Source organism: Lepidothrix coronata, unplaced genomic scaffold (assembly GCF_001604755.1).
Source record: "Lepidothrix coronata isolate B3197 unplaced genomic scaffold, Lepidothrix_coronata-1.0 Scaffold61, whole genome shotgun sequence".
Lineage (NCBI taxonomy): Eukaryota > Metazoa > Chordata > Aves > Passeriformes > Pipridae > Lepidothrix > Lepidothrix coronata.
This window is the reverse complement of record NW_016690241.1, coordinates 2,723,543-2,744,292: the sequence shown is the minus strand read 5'-3', so window position 1 is coordinate 2,744,292 and position 20,750 is coordinate 2,723,543. Positions and strand designations below refer to the sequence as shown.

Below are 20,750 nucleotides of genomic sequence, written 5' to 3'. Positions count from 1 at the left end.
TTTGCTTTGATTTTTTTTAATTCAAGAGGATCACATGAAGTTTCTATTCTAACTAGTTTTTAGTCTTCACAGAATAAAGTTAAGGGAGAAAGAATAAAGAGATTCGGGATTAGAAAGTACCCACTGAAGTATGAATATAGAAGTGGAGTGAGACTTCCAAGTCAAGTCCTGCACAGCAGGAAACTCACACTGTAATTTACCACTTGGACAGACAGGCAAAAGGACTAACATAGAGGCAGTGACTACTTTTCAGAATTTATTGTAAAAAATAGTATTAAGCAACAGGAAAAAAGCCACTCCTTGTTCAACCCATCACATACTGCTTTACATGGAAACAATGGAAAAATGTGATAGAAATGTATTTACCCCTTCCTAATCATATATCAGATGATTCCAGCTATTCAGGACATGCTCATGGGAAAAAATATTGGCAGTATCACAGCATATGGAAGTGGAAATAAAAACCATGCAGTATTTTCAATTGCAGTTGGGAGGCCTATTTCCTGGAGTCTAAAGATCATGTTGTTTTATCTGTTTTCCTTTAGCATAATGTACATTATCAGACTTTCATAACTTCAGACAGCAGCATAAAGCCCTGATTTTTTGCCAACAGTGACATACCTACCTCAAAGATAAATGTGGAAGCCAGAATGTCTGCCTTACTTCTGTTTGCAATTTCCTTTCCATAGGAACACGCACATGATATAGTTCCTGCTAACATATATTTAAAGCTTTTCACTTATAGCAGTTCAACCCCACTGGAGGTCCTCAGGGCAGCACAAACAATGGAGAACAGACTTCCAACACTGCATCGCATTCATTCTGGCCAAAACCAGCTTGTAACACCAAATTACACAATTTGTACGACAACTTCTTTTGTCTACAAACAGAAATATGTCAGATTCTGCATTAAACTATACTACAAAAAATGTAAAACAATACATTCCACTTTTTTTTTTTTTGTGGATCTTCTAGCTCATGTCAAAATTGTGAAGTACCAGTGTTAACTCGAACAGAGCTCAGTTTAAACAGAGCCCCAAAATAACCAGTGCATAGTAGTATTTATCTGGTGCAATTAGCTTCATTACCAATAGGCAAAAAGTTGACTTAGCCTCAGTTTCATACTTTAAAGCACTAATCAGAGAAAACTTAAGTTACATGGCACTGTTGAGACCACCTCAGTTTAAAGTCAAGGGATGAATTTACACACAGGTGCATTGTTCTAGGTATGACACGGCTACAGAACACAAATACTTAGAAAATGGGTCAGCAGAAACCTATGGATAATGCTAAATAAGAGTACCTAACCATTTTTTTCCACTGCTGTGCTTGCTGAAAACTTATAATAACAACAGCAACAACAGTTTGATGTGACTCACGCAACTGACAGTCACTGGAGTGAAGTGCAGTGGAAATTTTGGTCATTCTGGAAAGAAGATACAATGGAGCAATACAGGAAATTCCATACCAAGAGGCCAAAGTCAGACATTTGTTCTCTTGCACATCATAAAAAGTATTTTTGGTTACAAATTACTACTGCAAACAGTCTTCTCACAGATTAAACTAAAAACGTCTCTACCTAAAAAGCTTTGAGAAGGGTCAAAACCCCACAAACCATAACTAAAAAGCGTTTTCTAAGTCCTCTTCCCTTCTGAGTTGTCCTTATTTTAAGGAAGACCCTCATCTTGATCAATCAATTCCGTTTTGGTGGAGAACACATCAGCCAGCATGTGCTTTGGGATTTCAGATCCCCGTACTTTTAATGTGTAGCAGGCATTCTCTACTTTTGCCAGACTCTGTTTCAAGGTATACAGCTTCTTAGATACTTCGTAAGGTCCAGTGTTGCCAATGAAAGTAAAACCATCATAGATCTGCCGCAAGAACTGGCTCAGTTCAAAAGGTGTGTCTATGTCACCGTTCCCAACACTGCTGATGCACAGACGCATCAGCTCTCCAGTCAGATCTGCCACTCCCAGCAGGTAATCGACAGGTGTTACCTTCAGGCTCCAGGTATGTGGTTGTTTGTCACGGGAATTGGAGGTCTGGGGACAGAACAAAACAAAGTCCAGTACAGAGAACTATGAAAAAGTGGTCTGTAATGGTTCAAATACACACTAACTTATCTAACGTAACTGGAAATTAAAAACATTCTGGAAAATTAACATAAGCTACTTCTACCATCTCTATTTGCAAACACAATGATCACATCTTCGTAGCAACATTTATTTGCAGTCGACTGGGCTTTTTTTTCATCTGACAGATCTCAGCCTGATAAGATTTTTTTTCCTAAATGATCTGTCCAAAGCTACCAAAACAATCAAAAAGAGTCTGCATTATGAAAAAGAATCATATAATTTTGTAATAAAATCTTGAATTTCAAAATATATTTTTAAAAAGAAGCTGATAGCTATAGTATTTTCAGATGTTTTCTATCAACTGAACTCATTAAAATAGCTAAAAAAAAAAACCTTCATGAAGAGAACTCATCACAAAATTACAAGTTCGCTCCTTTATTCAAGTTTCCAATACTTTTTATTGCCAAAATATTGGTAACATGGGAGATAATGAAAGTTTCTTTCTGTTCACTTGTTTCCATAACACACTATCTACCCAAATTTAGATCTGGTCAGAGGCGTGGATGCTGTGGTTAACAACTTCACAGTTTGTTAAAATTAAGTGTGCCACAGTGGGCATGCCTCTGGTAAAAACAAATTAATTTAAGCTACAAATCTGGTTTCTTTGCAAATATCTTACCAAGAGAATAAAGAAGGAATGAGAAGTGCTTTGCAGCAGACTCTTCAACAGAAATGGACTCAGGAATTCTTCTAAAGCAGCATTATAGGACACTGCACATCAACTGCATGTGCGCTTCTGTAGATTGCTACCAAATCACCCGTTTTCCCCTGCCAACAATCAAACTGCACCCAGTTTACTGTGGTTGGTGACAGCAGTTTGTCCTATGACCCATTTAGGGCAGGGTAGGAGTACAGGCAAGTCAATAAACAACAGATAGGGTATTAGGGCTAAGGTATGATGGGACACCAGCTTGTCCTCTGGGAGTAATCAACTCCAGGAAAGCTACAAAGGACCAAGCTAAGCAGCACATTTTAACAGAAGCTGAATAGAGTGTCTCCTGTGACTAGTTCAGTACCAGCAGTAAGATTTCATTCAGGGAGTTCATCCTGCCTTGGCTTTGTTTATCTCTCCCAACTTCTGCAACATCACTATACACCAGCAGGTCTTACAGGCTGTCCCAGGCAGTAAAAATCCCTCTTCTACATTATTTGCTAGTATTTCCCTGTCCTGGATCTTTTGCCCTACCAGAAAGAGTTCAGTTTGCTCTGAATAAAAAGGATGTGAAATTTATAAACTTGTATCCCACAGATTTAGTTTACAACTTTATCAGAATAAAAAGCATTTTGAACAAGTGAGTCAAAGCCCACATGTATATCGAATCCCATTCCACTTACTGGCCTTATTTAATCAGATGCCAAAAATGTGACTAAGCCTTCTCATTGCATTTCCATCCCAGAAAGATGTTTGTCACTTGAGAAAAGAAAAACTTTTACCGTGTTTGTTGTTTCTTCTCTGTCTTCTGCTGTAAATATTAGTTGTTTGTTGATCTCTTCAACACTAATCAAAGATCGTGTTTTGATAAAATACTGAAATGAGACTGCCTCAACATATTCTTGAAGTCCTGCAAAACCAGCAGAATTAAGCTAATGATTCAAACTTTCGGCAATGATCTACCCTCATGATTATTTATTTTTTAAGAAGTCTTTTAAATTAGACTATTTGAAGGTTATTAGCAAAAAGTGAAAACTAACATAATCCAGAAATAACACTGAAGCATAATCTAACACAGACCACTTCTGAAGTATGGAAGTCAGACCAAGCACATAGCAGATAAACATGTTCAAGCTTTTACTCCAACTGCATTTTTCATTCAGAACTTTCTGTAATTTCAATTTAAAGAATCTTGGTACTCTCAGAAACATACTGAACAGCAGCTCCCCATAGTGTACCCCAGGGGTTCACACTCGAACCAACACTGTTTAATATCTGCATCCATGACACAGACAGTGGGATCAAGTGCACCCTCTGCAATTTGCAGGTGACACCAAGCTGAGCAGGGTGCTTGACACACCCGAGGGATGAGATGCCACCCAGAGGGAGCTGGACAAGCTCAAGAAGTGGGCCCATGGGAATCTCACGAGGTTTAACAAGACCCAGTGCAAGGTGCTGCACCTGGGTGAGGACAACCCCCCATGTCAATCAAGGCTGTGGGATGAAGAGATGAAGAGCAGTCTTGACGAGAAGGACGTGTGGGTGCTGGTGGATGAGAGGCTCGACATGAGCCAGCAATGTGCAGGCAGCCCAGAAGGCCAGCTGTGTTCTGGGGCTGCATCAAAAGCACCATGGCCAGCAGGTCAAGGGAAGTGATTCTGTCCCTCTACTCTACTCTGGTGTGACACCACCTGGAGTGCTGCATCCAGCTCTGGGGTCCCCAGCATAAGAAAGACCTGGATCTGTTGGAGCAGGTGTAGAAGAGGACCACTAAGTGATCAGAAGGCTGCAGCACTTCTCCTATGGGGAAAGGCTGAGGGTTATTCAGCCTGGAGAAGCAAAGGCTCCAGGAGACCTGACTGAGGCCTTCCAGTAACTAAAGGGGGCTTATAGGATGGGGACAGACTTTTTAGCAGGGCCTATTGTGATAGGACAAGGGGTGATGGTTTTAAAGTAAAAGAGAGTAGATTTACACTAGATAAAAGCAAGACATTTTTTACAATGAGGGTGGTGAAGCACTGGAATGGGTTGCCTAGAGAGGTGGTCAATGCTTCATGCCTGGAAACATTCAAGGTCAGGCTGGAGGGGGTTCTGAGCAAGTTGACCTAGTTGAAGATGTCCCTGCTCATTGCAGGGGGTTTGGACTAGATAACATTTAAAGGTCCCTTCCAACCCAAACCATTCTATGATAATGGAGCTTTTAAAATACAGCATTTGTATTATGGAGAGTGTGGATTACACTTTTATGAGTTCACGAAGAGACATGACAAAGAAAAAGATTGCAGGTAAATGAAAAGCAAAAAGAATAAAAAAGTTTCCCTTGTTTCACCTTATTAGCAATTAATTTCCCACTTCTCTATTTTGTGGGAATCAGTGAACAGGCTCCATAAAATAGGCAGGTTTGGTGAAATTCATGTTTAATTCGTCTGTTGTTATAAACCACTCCAGACCAAAAAAAAAAAAAAATCAACCAGACAGGATCGTGATGTCCAATAAGAGGACTGACAGGTGACCCTGCTTTGGCATGGGAGTTGGACTAGGTGATTTTTAGAGGTCCCTTCGAACCCTATCTATTCTGTGATTCTATGAATATACTGAATAACTGCTCTGTCCAAATAACTTACACTGTAAAATCAAGGCATGCAGGGGTACAAAAGGAGTTGGTATGTTGGCGAGGAAATAAAAGATGGGATAACAAATGTAGTTTGTACCAGATTTGTATGCCACCTGCAGCTACCTGCCACAATTACCTCTTGCCACCTACTTAGCAGATGGCGAGTTTCTGTATGCATTACAGCAAAGGTGAGATATAAAAAAGAGTTTGAATATTCAGACAAGGAGATTTCACAAGTTGTCAGTATTTCGTTATGTGCAGAGAGCAGATTTGGGGAAAGCATGTGAGAAAAGTTCATAAGCAGAAAGCTTAAGTTGGCACTGCTGGTGGAAAAAAAAGCAGAAACAAAGCTGGAACAAATAACCATGGCAGTAGTAAGCTATAAAAAGTTTTGAAGACGAAATCAATGCATGTGTATATCTGCCCCATGGACACAGAAGCTCCAAAGGATGACATTAAAGGAATGAACTGTAACATGACAGAGATGGTTCTAGCAGAGCTATTCTGAGCCATTTTAAGGGGCTGATTTCAGTTCAAGAGAAGCAGAGGTATCATGCTGCAAGAACGCCAGGATTAGACAATAGTTTTGTCAGTGCATATAGTGAGAAAATGAGGACATACCCATGGTACCAGAAGTAGAATCCTGGTTCCATTAGAATAATTTTAATATCCTCAACTGACCTTTACAGGGCCAAGACCTCAGCCTATGGAGATATGCAGGAAGAAGCAAATTTAGACTTCACCTGGATCAAACAAAAAGTCTAAATCAAAAAGAAGAGAACATAGATTTGAATAACAGATGAAGGTGGAAATACCCTGAAAAACTAGAGTTAACCTCAAGGGGTAGAAGGCTTTCCATATTACAATCACAAAAGCACGATAAGTGGCCTGCATTTTTTTTTCCTTTTAAATATGTATTTGAGTGGAAGTAACTCAGAAAGGCAATTTAGCCTGGATTCTTTATGCTTCTCTACAGCAGCAGTGGGAAAAACAGAATAAACATGCAGCAACCAAAATCACACTAAACACTGCTGTTCACAAACCAGAATACAAACAGGGAGCTGCAAGGCCAATTAAATACCATAATTTAATCAACTGAATTCAGGTAAAGCATTCTGGGCACAAGCAATAGAAGAATACTAAATAAAAGCTACTCAGGATCTTCTAAGATAAATAACTTCAGAAGCTGTAGAGAGGTAGATTTCATCACTCACTCTTTCCCTGACTTGCCCTCTGATGTAACACAACCAGTAATCCATTATGAAATTTTGGCTTTTTCTGTGGATAAGCTGTGAGCTACCAGATACAGCAGCACTCAATATGCCAGTATCTGTGAGAATCTCTCTCTGCTATCTGTGGAGAAGACTATCACATATGAAGAATCAATCTGGCATTTCCCACAGCTCTCAGAGAGACCAAATCAGCTCTTAAACTTTTTGGTAAACAGTTTTCTCCTACTATAGTTCACTCCACCTTACTACTCCTCCACACAGAGAGAAGTTTTATCCTTTTCCATTATAAGTGTTTGGCTCCTCTGTTCATTTATCATTATGTATTTTTTTATATGGGCATATTTATATGTATGTATACATATTTTTGCCTCCTCCTGTCATCCCACCCTAGCTGACATGTCTTCTGCTTCTTCCCTTTGTTTAACAACACCATGTGAATGTTGCAAGCAGTCTGGTTTGCCATTTACTGTCACCTTTTCACAGTTAGGGAATCCAGCTCCCAATATTTACAAGTAAGTCTTACAAAACCTCATTTAAGGTTACCATTACAAATAGAATGGCAACCAATCCTGGTCACAATTACTTCATAAAAAATATTAATATTTGATGATTATTCTTTTTAAGTCCTTCCAGAAGTAGCTACAGTATGACATTTCAGTGACCCAAGACCTTGAAATAAGGTATTTCCATGTGCAGGTAGAAGGATGTTTAAACATGTTATGTTTTAGCTTAATGGTAGGACATCCGTTATTTTCAGCAAGTAATTCCCAAGGTGAAAAACCCCATCCCATTTCATACACCATCCAACAATACCTTTCCCCTTATGCTCTTGTTTTGGATTTATTCCAAAATTGGCTTATTTATGGATTGAGCTGCCACTAATGGAATATTTTGTAAGACTGCCTTTTATGTTTTCGGGGTTCCTCCTAGTACATGGACCAAAAATCCCAACTAAAAGCATTGTATTATTTCTACCAGCATTTCTTAAAATTACAGATATAAAGTAAAAAAATTGCTTAAGTATTTTGATATTTTATCACATTTGTTCTATATAAAAAGCTTGTACTACACAAGTGACAGTGACCCAGTATAACAGCTTCTTTCTATGTTTTGAAAATTCATTTTCTACATAAGAACTAGAAAGTTACACTGAAATATCTTCTGAGCACATATCTATAAAGGAAGAGATTTTTCTGCCTGAAAATTTGAGCAATTTTTTGTCAGCTGTATCAGCTGATATTCAAGACATTTTTCCTTAACTACATAGGCAAGCTCTGATGAAGAAAGAAAAGCAGTTTCCCTAAGAAACTTAGCAAGAAATCAGGTTTCTTAAAAAAAAACCAAACCAAGTCATTGGACCACTCAATCCAAGAGTCAAATGAATGCATAAGACATAGGAAAAGCTAGTCCTATTTAAAAAATGAGTAAAGAATAGAAATTATTTTATTGCAGGAGTCATGTTAGGGTAAAGAGAATGAATCTAATTCCACTTGAGATGTACGTGCATGCATGCATGGAAGCTTCAACCCTGAATGACAGATCAAACAAAGGGTGAAAATTTCCTCCTAAAATTTTGTTTACTTCACTTCCTCCTTTAAATATCTGTTCAACGGTTACAAAACAGGTTCAAATGGATTTCACGTTAGGGTTAGCAATGCCAATGCTACCTGCCATCTTCCCGAATAAGCTGCTTCTCTCCCTATTTCTACTCAAACTCATTTTCTTCCTTATCCTTTGTCCTCATTCTCTGTATCTTTTTGTTTACAGAGCAGCCTCTGCTGATGGGTTTGATACATGCAGATAGACACAAGTCTGTGCTCTCTTACCCAGCTCCTCTCCTAAACCGTGCAGCAGAAATGACAAGCCAACAACAGCCACTAGAAAGATGGTAGGAAGATATACTCAGCAAGTTTCTTCCAGGATCACTATATGAAGGGTGGGGCACATTATTTACAGGGTGAGTCATGTGAAACTACCCACTTGCTAGTTCATTACAAAATCAAAACAGCACAGCCATGGCTCTATCTTATCATCATATTTAGGCTGGCAAGTTACATTTGCATTAAAAAAACCCCAGACACAGAAACAAATATCCCTTCTCCCCTCTGCTCCCCTCCCAGAAAATATATAAGGCAACAACAACAAAAAAAAAACCAACACCAACATAACCCGGGGGGGGCGAAGAGAAAAAAATTAATATTCTTGCGGAAATCCCAAAAAGAGGAAAACCTAAGTTAAAGTGGAGAGCCCTTATTACTAAGCTCTGCACACTACGGGGAGGATGGTAGACTTAAGGAATGCACTTCTACAAGCATATTGATCAATGAAGTGGAATACTAGTAAAATAAGCAAATAATTAACAGGTACATCATCAATTGAAACAAGTACACAAATTAAATTTAAGAGTATTAATACAAAAATTAAATGTATAGTGTCCTGTTAACATGAAACCAAAAACTCACACCTTAGTCTTTTCCTTTTAAGTTCTCTGCATACTTGACAATGGTTCCTTAGATTCACAGGTCTCTTTCCAGGCAGAAGTGATAAAAAGTTAAGTAACTAAACTAAAACTGGGATTGTGAAACAATCAAACTGCTTTGTTGATTGTGAGCATAAAGTCAAAGGTTAATTTTATAACAGTATGCTGAAACAGCATAAAGCCAGCCCTCCTCAGAGACAGGCATGCTCTGGACATCCTGTTGTGAAAATGGCTTAAAAGAGTGATTCCACTCAGGGATGGATTTTATAAACCAGTATTAACTAACAAATGCAAATAAAAGGACTAGAAAAATGTCCATACAATCTTAGAAATTTGGGAAAAAAATCTGTTTCTATTTACTGAGTAATAATTCAAAGGCTGAGCAATTCTACTATTGTATCAATAATTAAATTCATGTAAATTTATTGTATTAAGTCCTGAATGCTTTGATGATTAGTCAATTGCTATTTGACACACCTATGATCACCAAAAAATTCTGTTCACTTCTATCTGCATGCGTTGAAGTGATTATTTCACACACTTAAGCGTTAATATTGTTTGCACTTTGTTTAAAGTTGAATACACACCAATTTTAGGGTAAAGGTAATCCCAAGATTAGACTGTTCTCCCAACAACTACAGAAACAAATATAGTTCCCTATTAAATAGAGACAGGTGCCTGAGAGACTTAAAGTATTTCCCCAAACAGGCATAAAAATCCTTCAGAGAACTGTGAAGAATATTTTAATGTTTTGTTGCAGAGAACAGGTTAATCAAGCCTTTTTTGTATTGTTATTAAAAACACATGGACATATGAGCAGTGCTGAGCTTTTCTGCAGATGACTGTGGGTCAGAAAATCACAAACTTTTATTTTGCTTCTACTTGAGAATCTGAGGGATGGACCATGGTTACTTCTGTAATCAAGCTTTTTGTTCTGAAGTTTGGGGGTTTGTTTTCACACCCCAGGTGCCAGCCCCAAACATAGTAATTCTGAGGAGGGAGTTCTTAAAAAACAAACAGAAACCTACAAAGTATTCTTGACCTCTTTGACTACCACCAATTGCCTTGATAATTAATATAGAGTTTTAGAAGTCATTCAGTTAGATGGCAAATTTTACAGTACTAACAGCCTTGAGGGCAAGTGCTCAAGATACCAAAGAAAGGAAGCTCTGACTCAGCCAGGATGTTCAATGATCAAAGAAGGAAGAGCACCTAACACAACACAGCTTCTGCAGTTCAAACCACAGTGAAAGTTGTCCTTAAGATTATGTTGTTTCCATGCAACAGACCCAACTCATGAGCACAACAGAAGTACCAGTGGTGACCATTTATCCTCATAAATATCGATTCTGGTGAGATGGTATAAGGGTACATCACCACTCACCGACCGCTATTTCTCACCATATGACTGCAAAACAAAAACCAAATCACGAGGTGCTGTACTAGTTGTATTCTTGGAATGGAGCTCCTCTATGACACATTCTCCTGTGTGATTTTAAATAAACAAACAAAAAAGCTTCATAGATTTTTCTTGAACTCCTATGTCCCAGCTGCACTTGGTTCCTGTAAAGGCTGGAGAGATCTGATCTGTGAACGACTAACGTCAATAACTGCAAGACTGAAAAATATTCCTGAGCGAGAGTACAAAGTCTCCTCCGTTTGCTAGCTATAAAACTGAATTAAAAGATAAACAATATCACTAGTTTCAGTTTGCCATGTATTTGCAGTATTTGTCATAACAGTACAGCAGGACTTTAGGACAGTTAGGTCTTAAGGTAAAACTAGGAAAGGACAACCTTTGTGATCATGCTGAACCACAGCATGCATCTTTAAAAGACTGTACTTAAGGACTTATGCTGCCCTGAACAGCTTCCTGTTATTACCATTCAGAGATCAGTTGATAATCAATTCTCACATAGTGCATGACTTGTTTGGTCATGTCTGAATTCGCATTCATTTTCCCAAATTTGTTTTAAGTTTTTGTGTATTGACATATAAGACCTGCAGCAGAGAATACAAAGTGAGAGGCTTTGCAGTTGCCAAGTTTTCCCTTTCCCTGGATGAACCTAGAAAAAAGGCATGAACCAAAAATAATGAAAGAGTAGTAAAATGCCACAAGCTGAAGATACCAAATTTGAAACAAGCAACTTGCAAGGTGAAGAAAACGTTTGACCAAGCTTGTTGGCAGAGTTGGGGATGTGAGTTCAGAGAAAAAGAAAAAGTAACAAAACAGAAAGAAAGAAATTAACAAAATCGTATTTGATAAACATTAGCTTATTCACTGCAAATTCTGTTAATTTTCCAGTATAATCAGGAAACTTTGTTTCCATTTCTGGCATTTTACCTCTCACCTACAACAGCAAATAGATTAATTCTTCAGTTACATCCTGTTCCTGTGTTATTATATTTTCCCACCATCTTGCATAAACCTGATTGCTTCCTTCATGAATAGCATTCCTTTCAGTGTTTTAGGTGTGTTCAGCTTTTATCCTGGGTGAGACATTTACAATCCATGATACCTGCCCCATGCAGTAAAAAGCTTTTCCTGTGCATCCTCAGCCTACGATTCAATATGCCACCTATTTTAATTAAAATTTTTAAGCTTTCTTAAGAAGAAAATAATGTCCTACTTCCACTGTTCCTGATGTGCAGAACAGTTCATCGATATTATATCCTTGATATTATGTACCTTGATATTATTTCAGAAATACATGTATGTCTACAAATAGAAAGGTAGCTAGCACAGCTTGAGTATGAGATGTTCTTTCCATATTTTGAGTTTAAAAAATTAAGAAAAAACCCAGTAACACAGAAATCATCATGTGGATAGTTGCTTTAGTTTATGATCTAATTCAAATCCTTCATACAATACCCAAAAAAACCTTATTACTTAAATCATCGGTAATCCAAATCTGGGCTGCTTGGACCCCACTCATCTCCACAGCATTTCTTACAGCATCATGGCTGGTGGTCCTATATACTGCAGTTAAAAAGTGGCATTCTAGTGCAAGTAAAGTACTTCCTTTTCATCCACACAGCCTTAACTGGCTTTGTCCGATCCAGCAATGCAGTTTGTTGCAATATGCTTACCTGCTTAAAGTGACTCTAAATGGTATAAGGCAGAAGACAGAAAAAAGCTCCATTATACCATTCTCTCAGAACACAAATAGTGCCTGCACAAGATAAATTATGCGTTAGACTGCGTCAGAGCTGAACTTTTACACAGAATTTCCTGCAGCAGCAGCAGCAGTCACAGAGCAATAGTTTTGACAAGGTGCTGACACTTTACAGCCTCGTCATCTAATCCTATTGAGAGCAAGTGCAGACATGATAAACAGCTAATGAGCTTCTCTGTGCACAGCACTCCACTCACCACTGCTGCTAGCACAGGCACACAGCAAATAAAGGTCAGCCAACAATGCTCCAGTTGCATCTACTATCACCACTTGATGCCACACTACTTAAGAAGCCCCAGAAGAATTATGGGCTCCTCATTTAAAATTTTGTCTTAAGAGACAAAAAACTGAGTAAATCTTCAAATAGCTAGAGATTTCATTTAACAAAATCATATTAAAAAGGTACTCCATTTAATCCCACACAATGCCAACCTAACAAGCAGCCAAGCAGTCCTTAATTTTCCCTCTGCATTACACAAGTTTTGCATTTATGTAGAGTAAATTCAGAACATGCTTAGAATAATTCCACAAATCCTAACATAGAAACATAAACTGTTTAGGTTGGAAAAGACTTTTAGGATCATCAAGTCCAACCACTAACCCAGCACTGCCAAGTCTACCAGTAAACCGTATGCCTAAGCATCATATCTACATGTCTTTTAAATACCTCCAGGGTTGATGACACCACCACTTCCCTCGGCAGCCTGTTCCAATGTTTGACAATCCTTTCCGAGTTGAAATTTTTTCTAATAGCCAATCTAAACCTCCCTGGTGTGACTTGAGGCTGTTTCCTCTTGTCCTATTGCTCCTTACTTCGGAGAAGAGACTGCCTCCCACCTGGCTACAATGTCCTTTCAGATAGTTGTAGAGCAATGAGGTCCCTCCTGAGCCTCCTTTTCTCCAGGCTAAACACCCCCAGCTCCCTCAGCTGCTCCTCACAGGGCTTCTGCTCCAAACCCTTCACCAGCTCTGTTGCCCTTCTCTGGACACTTTCCAGCGCCTCAATGTCTTTCTTGTAGTGAGGGGCCCAGAACTGAACACAGGATTCAAGGTGCAGCCTCACAGGTGCTGAGTATATAAGCACAATCACTGCCCTGGTCCTGCTGGCCACACTATTGCTGATACAAGCCAGGATGCCATTGACCTTCTTGGCCACCTGGGCACACTGATGGATCACGTTCAGGCATTGTGGACCAGCAGCCCCAGGTCCTTTTCCTCCAGGCAGCTTTCCAGCCACTCTTCTCTCAGCCTGTAACACTGCGTGGGGTTGTTGTGACCCAAGTGCAGGACCCTACACATGTTGCAGACCATTTCTTCCTTGTCTTTAGGTCTCATACACATCTGTCCAGTATACAATTGATATTTCCCTTAGCAGCTGAGAGTCAAATATGTATATCTAAATGTTTAAACACATATATATATATACAAATAAAATATCCTGAAAAATTTCTTCCTCCCTTTCATAGATTCATACAATCTTTTGCAGTTGTTTTCTTGCATAGTGTCTCAACAATTTTAAAGAAACAGTACACATTTCCTCACAGGATATATAAGGTATACACTGCAAAGTAGGGCAAAGGAGCAGGAATTCTATATTACAAATAGTAAAGCTTTAAAAATATCAACAAAGCAGAACACTAACATAACAAATGAAGAGCTCTGCATTAAAAAAAAGCCTTCATTATTTCAGTATCTCTTTGTTTGCTTGTTTAATCATCCCCTGGGACAATCTGTACTGTTAAGAAACGTGTAGAAAACAGTCATCAGTTTTTGTTGTTGTTCAATTAGTGCTATACTCAGTGTTTGAGCTCATGCAAGTGTCCTTTGGGGAAACGTCCTGCGTGCCATTAGCACTATTCTTAATGAGGGAAAGCATGAAACTTCTTTAGTGCTCTGCCAGAATTGTTTTATCTTCAAGTCAAAAGAACAACTGCTTGGAGTAACCCCAAAAAAAGCATTTAACAATTACAAGTGGCAAACAATATTCCCAAGCATTATACTCATAGCACTTTTCTATTTATAGGCTAACAGTTATTATACTGAATAAAATATGTATTAGGCAGCTTTATCACGCAGACAGTCATGATTCCCCTGTTAAGGCTGCTACAGCAGTTTCCATTATAAGCCCCATTTTGAACCCTTTTACTCCTTCTGTGAGAGGTAGGGTGGGGAACAGGAGGATGTTTCATGTTTGGTTTCAAGACAAAGGAGAATATTTTTAGGAAGTTTGAGGTTAATTAGACATGCTGCTTTTGAGATATGGGACATAGGCGTTTCTTTATTCTTTTTTGAAGAAAAAAGCAGTTTAATGGCAATGTTTTTGTTCATAAAAATCTTTTTAACTAGTTCTCCAGAATTTCTTTAAAATACAAAATCAGAATTGAAAACTAGGTTAAAGGAAGGTTAAGACTTACAGCTCTAGGAAATACATAAAGACAAAAGATGTAGCACTTTTCTTAGCTACATTTATTTTCAAAAAGGTATGCAAGCTTTTCCAATTGAAAAAAAAAAGCAAAGCAAAGTAACAATTAAAGAACACTAGACTTAAAACCAAAACTAAAAGCAACATTCTTAACTCTTATCACTGTTTCCCTCCCAGTTACTGTTCTTCATAAACGGTGGTGGGCATGGGGAATAAAGCATTCCCTCTCACAGTTGCTCTTCATCTAACTGTCCCCTCATTCTTCATGTTTCTAGATCTCCTATCTCAGCTTCATAATCCTGACATCAAGCACCTTCACACCTCTGACACCTCCTGGATCCTAGCTTCAGCACATTCAAGATCTACAAGCCTTTAATGCCGCATGTTCCTTCTTCTGCCGTCCCAAGGACTAACTGGAGAGCAGAAGAATTAATAAGGTAAGAGTAAAGGTCTGGCTAAAAGTTAGCATTTCATACTTGTTATACACTCAGGCTCATTTACACAATGCCTAAAAGCATTCCCTGTTTTCTCAGTGACACACGCCCATATTCTAATGCATGCCCTTACAAAACATGGGCACCAGCAGGCACAAACTTCCCTCACAGAGGGAAGAATTTAAGTAGATGACCTATAGAAATAGAATGAAGGCAACTTATTTCAGTTGGATTTTATAAACAGTCTTCTTAATGGGGCACAAATACCAAATTACAGAAACAACAGGGAGATCTCAGGGCCAATCAGTATTATACAACCTATGACAGTCCACAGACTTGCCACTTATGTCACCTTAAAAGAGGAAAAAAGTAGAAGTACAGCCATTTCTGGTTCTAAATTCAGAAATGCAATGGGGGCTGTGCGTTTTCCATCTTTTAGTCCTGTTCAAAGAAACTGCAAAGTTCAGGTATTTGAGAGACTGCACCCCTGATTGCTGGAAAGATGGACAACAGAGTCTACTTCTTCCCCTTACTATTTAGCACACTAATACCTTTTTGCCTTCCTTCCTTTTTACCTAGAAAGGTCAATAAGATTCACTCTCTTAAATTTTCTTAATACTGTAGTCAGAAAATTCTTTAATACTATGACAACCTCATTCCAAGTTGATGCAAGTGTTAGGGATGTGCTACTGTATATGTAACTGTGTGCGGTTCTGGGTGTCACAATTTAAGAAGTATCTGAATGTCCCTGAAGGCATCCAGAGGAGGGCAACAAAGCTGGTGAAAGAGTTGGAAGGAATGTCCTTTGAGGAGCAGTTAGGGACTTTGGGCTTGTCTAGTTTGGAGAGGACAAGGCTGAGGAGCAATCTCATTGCTCTCTACTGCTTCCCAAGGAGGGGAAATGGAGAGAGTGGTGGTGATCTTCTCTCTCTGGTATCCAGTGATAGGATATGTGGGAATGGCTCTGCTGCATCCATCAGGGGCAATTCTTTACTGAGAGGGTGGTCAAACACAGGAACAGGCTTCCTAGAGGGTGGTCGATGCCCCAGGCCTGTCAGTGTTTACAAGAGGGATTTGGACAATGCCCTTAAACAACATGCTTTAACTTTCAGTCAGCCATGAAGTGGTCAGGCAGTTGGACTGGATGATCGCTGTAGGTCCCTTACATCTGAATTTGCATATTCTATTTAAAAGTTTTGCAGTTGTGGAGGCACTGAGTCACCATACACATGCAGCAGGTCTCTAAGTTCCTCTACTAAAGACTTCTACTACTAACCTCCCCTACAGTAATTCATCCTGCTCTACAATGGACAAACAGATCTTAGACATTTTAAGAGGCCAAGATTTACAACAGAAAAAAATTTTAAAAATTCTGATTCGTTTCTGATAGCATATTTTCAGTTGTTCAGAGTTTATTCAGGTTCATTCAGGTATTAACAAGTACCTTCATGCAAGTCAGAAATAGATTATGCAGGAGAATCAGTGTAGCTGACTGTGTATGAGTATTTACCAAACACACAGAAACCTCAACAAAATCTTTTTTTGATCAATTTCTTTATTTCGAGTTGCTATGCCTAGCTTAAGTTTACATATCTTTCACGTAAAAAACGAAATCTAGCTTTCAAGGTTTGAAAAAAATGTATTTTTTAAGAAAAAAAATCAATTTTTTTTACTCAGGGGAGAGAATCTGGAAGTAGAAAACTAGCATGAGGTTTGCTCACTTGTTTTATAAGAATACAAGTACACCCAGAAGTTATCATGCAGTAAGTTTCATATGTCTGCTATGTAGGTCTACTCCATTATGTCTGAGATGAATGCAAGCTAATTCCAGGCAAGCTGCTCCTCAGTAAAACTAGAGGTAGGTAAGCCTCTGAATTTACCCACACAAAGACACATTTTTAAAAAAAAAGACAGTTCAGGTGAGGCAGCTGATGCAGGGTAACTGGTTACCCTGTAAGAATCTTGCTCCCATGGCATGGCTGACAGCTTGCACCACACAGTCTCACAAAGATCTATGAGGTAGCAGACCTCAAACACTGCTGTTCTGTAGACAGTATTGTGTGACTCACACGGGGCTACAAACTTCAGGGGTTATTCAGACAAGGTTTACAAGTCTCAATGAAGCTTTCAGAAACTTTTTTTTCATAAAACTGAATGCAAGAATTCTTGGCTTTTATAAATAGTACTTAAAATGAAAATCAAAACACATTTTCAGCATACTTCAATATACTCATACAGTCAATATACTCATACTTGGACTAGTATTGTTCACAGTTTGAGATCATATGTAGTGTCAGCGTTTTGAATTACCTTTTCTTTTCATTGTGTCATTACAGTACTTAGCTATAAACAGCAGCAAGACATGTACAGATTAGGTAGCTCTGTAAGAAAAAACTACTTGTATTTAATTTGAACAACCTAATGCATCACAGGTAAGAGGACTGTGGAATTAATTAGAGCCATTGAAGACTATCAGAGCAAGCTCCTTCTGGTTCCATATTGCTAAACTGAGCTTTCACTCAAGAGCTGTCTCACCCTTAACAAACTTAAGTTTGTGTAAGACATGAGTACAAGTTAACTGTTTGTCTTGTAAATAATGTACATGTATTTGCCTCTGGTCTATCAAATCAATCTTATGGACATTTTTAAACAATTAAATGATTCAGGGCAAATCTTCAGCTCTCCTCAGCTGAAAAAGTCTTACCTAAACAAGGAAAAATATACACAATTCCAAATATGCTAAATCTGAGATCGATAAACACAAGACTCTTTTATGCCATGACCAAGATGTCAAAGAAGCAGTTACATATTTTACTCATATGTTGCCACAAACAAGGCATACCAATTTTAGGTAAGACTCAAATTGTCAGCAAAGATTCAGCAAAGAAATATGATTTGACAGAAAGAGTCATGAAAGCACTGCAACTTAATTCTCAAGAATGTTGGTAAAGGACTGCTGTTTACAGAGAGGAGCAGAAAAAGATGTGATTGAAACATATAAACTGATTTAATACTTCTAACAGAGAGGCAGAAGCACATTCTGAGTCTTAAGAAGAAAGAAAATGCTAATCTAAGGATTTTAATTAATGAATTTTATCAACTCAAAATGGATAATTTCACAAGATAGTTGCTCCTACCCTCTTCCCAGAAATTATAGCCCTTCAGGTGGGGTAACTGAGTGTGCTACACATGCTCCTCTCAGTCAGAGAAGACTATCCAGTATATTTGTTAGAACCACTCCCAACTGCAGTTTAGGTCAGGGTCCAAATTCTTCCAGTTGTAGTCTTCTGTTGAAATCTTCCTCTAAATTGCACTGAAAAGAAAACTGAAGGACAATAGCCTCTCTAATACCAGAGCTAACTTTGCTAGTAACCCAAGTCCTGATTTATAGCCACAGAAATGTAACAAATTCAGACCTGCAGCATGAGGAGGAAGTACTGCTACATAAAGAGAAACTGAGCACAGTTCAAACTAGCACACCTTCCCTATTTTAAAATAATTTACCTGGAGATATAGCTCTGTGGAACTGATACATGTCTTCTCCAATCAGTTCTTGTGCAACCTGCTTGATCTTCTGTCGGACAGCATCTAGCTTGACTTCAGACTCCTTTAGTATTTCTTCCCCATTGGGAGCACTGCAATCATATAACAGGAAGAGCTGTTTTCAGAGCATGAGCAAACAGTTAAAAAACACTACACATTTTCTTTCACTAATCAATATATTTTTAATGGCTTCAAGAAAAAGCAAAGCTGGCACTGGAATGAGAAACAGTTTAACTTCCATTGATACCTATTCAGATTCTGTAGATTGTTACTAGGAAAATAATCAAACAGCCAAACAGAGTTCTGGTAGGATTATGTTTATTCCAGACTGGAATAGTAATTATTGCTTAAGTAAGAAAAAGGAGACACATATGCAAAGGCTTTAAAAAATATTCCAGAAAACTAGCAGTATTTACAGAAGCCCTTCAACCTCTTTAAAAAAAAAAAAAAATCAATATTTTGCAATACTTGATAGTATTGCAAAATATAATACATGATGTACTTCTACACGTGATTTCTTTCAGGAAGTAGTTATGGACTATGCTGTCCAGGAACAGCTTAAATATCTGATTCAAAAGCACAATATATACTTGGCATTTAAAGCTTAGTTTATTTAATTTCCTTTAAACTTCCCCTACCACAAATAATCCATATGGTATATTAGTTTACAGTCTATTTAAGGAACTACTGATAGACTGGTCTCAAGAAAACATTTAAAAGCAAATAGTAAAGTTTAACGAGATTAAAGCCACAATTATTGCAAAGGAGAAGGAAATACAAAATACAGCATGGAAAGCTTCCACTCTCACAAAACAGGAATGTCTTCCAAAACAGGAATCTAAAATCTGGAGTAATTAGGAGTTTTTTGTTGTTGTTCTTTCCTCCACGAGTTCCCAGCTACCTAGCCCCAGTAGCGGGAGTAGCTATTTACAGTCAAGGCTGTAGTGGTTACTGGAATTATCACAATACCTCTTTGCAGAAGAAAACCAAGTTAAAAAGAGGGCAACTTCATGATCTGTTCGTAACTGTTACTACTATGGTAACTATAAATAGTACTTCAGCATAAATGCATTGATAGGTAACAAAAAACAAATTAAATTACAAAAAAAGGAACAGGGAGAACTATTGCAACTATAACATGCAAGACCAATGTCTGTCATATATGGTAAACATTTTATACAACAGGCTATGCAAAGCTTCACATTTTCCTGTTGTTCTGGTTTGTTTGTGGCTTTCAAAGATTGCTCGAAGGCTCATGAGAACACAACACATATAGAAGCTCAAAACTTCACAGAACAACCTATCCAGTTGTAGTATTTACATAAATGGACCCCAGGCCACCTCCTCTTTGCATTGATGACCTTGGATGGGGCTGCAAGAACCAAAACAGTGACTTAATAGCCCGGGCAACTAACCTGAAGGAAGGGTGCATACTTTTCTCTCACAGCCTCCTAAAAGCTGGAAGGCTCTCATCTGCTGTGCATTCTGCTGCTCTGATCTAGTTTAATACACCAATAAAACCAACCAAGAAACTTGAACCAGCATCTTGTAATTCTCTAACTGGAGTGTGCATTAACTAGCTCCAATCCACTCTAAAGGATGTTTATGGGAAATTAATTAAATTTCTCTCAACAGAACATTGCAGCTGCTAATCACAAACACAGACAACGCTGCACGGCAGCTTCTAGGTTTCTACGAACATTTTCACGCTCAATGTGACTCACCTGGTAAACCTGTGGAGCAGAAATATCGTTCTCTTGCTTTCGATAGTTATATCACGACTGAGCTTCACGAGCCGTTCATATTTATCATGCCTGGTGTCAAGCTCCAGCTGGAATGCTGCGGAGTCAATCGTTGCAGCAACAAGCACAGTTATCACATGAACGCAGTGTGGGGAGAGCAAAGTGCCCGTGCTGCAGTCACTGCTTACGAGCCCCCACCCCACCAGCCTTGTCCCCAGGTGCCTTACCCCAAGGTGGGCAGCGTGGCTGCCCCTGCGTGGGGCAGGGCTGCACAGGGCACCACTGCCTACCACCTGCCAGAGCTGCAAAATTCATCATTAA

General features: G+C 38.6%; 1 protein-coding gene across 2 annotated transcripts in view; it reads right to left on the bottom strand.

Annotated features, from left to right (window-relative positions):
- Nucleotides 1-243: 243 nt before the first annotated feature.
- The window catches only part of TSNAX (translin associated factor X), a 52,055-nt gene continuing 31,548 nt past the window's right edge, over nt 244-20,750 (bottom strand). For both annotated transcript variants that reach the window (XM_017817456.1, XM_017817455.1), the window contains exons 3-6: nt 20,412-20,526; nt 18,649-18,779; nt 3,570-3,697; nt 244-2,042 (exon numbers count right to left, since the gene is read on the bottom strand). In XM_017817456.1, the coding sequence (XP_017672945.1) occupies nt 1,668-2,042; nt 3,570-3,697; nt 18,649-18,779; nt 20,412-20,526 (749 nt within the window). In that variant the 3' untranslated portion in view covers nt 244-1,667. The remainder of the gene's footprint in view (nt 2,043-3,569; nt 3,698-18,648; nt 18,780-20,411; nt 20,527-20,750) is intronic.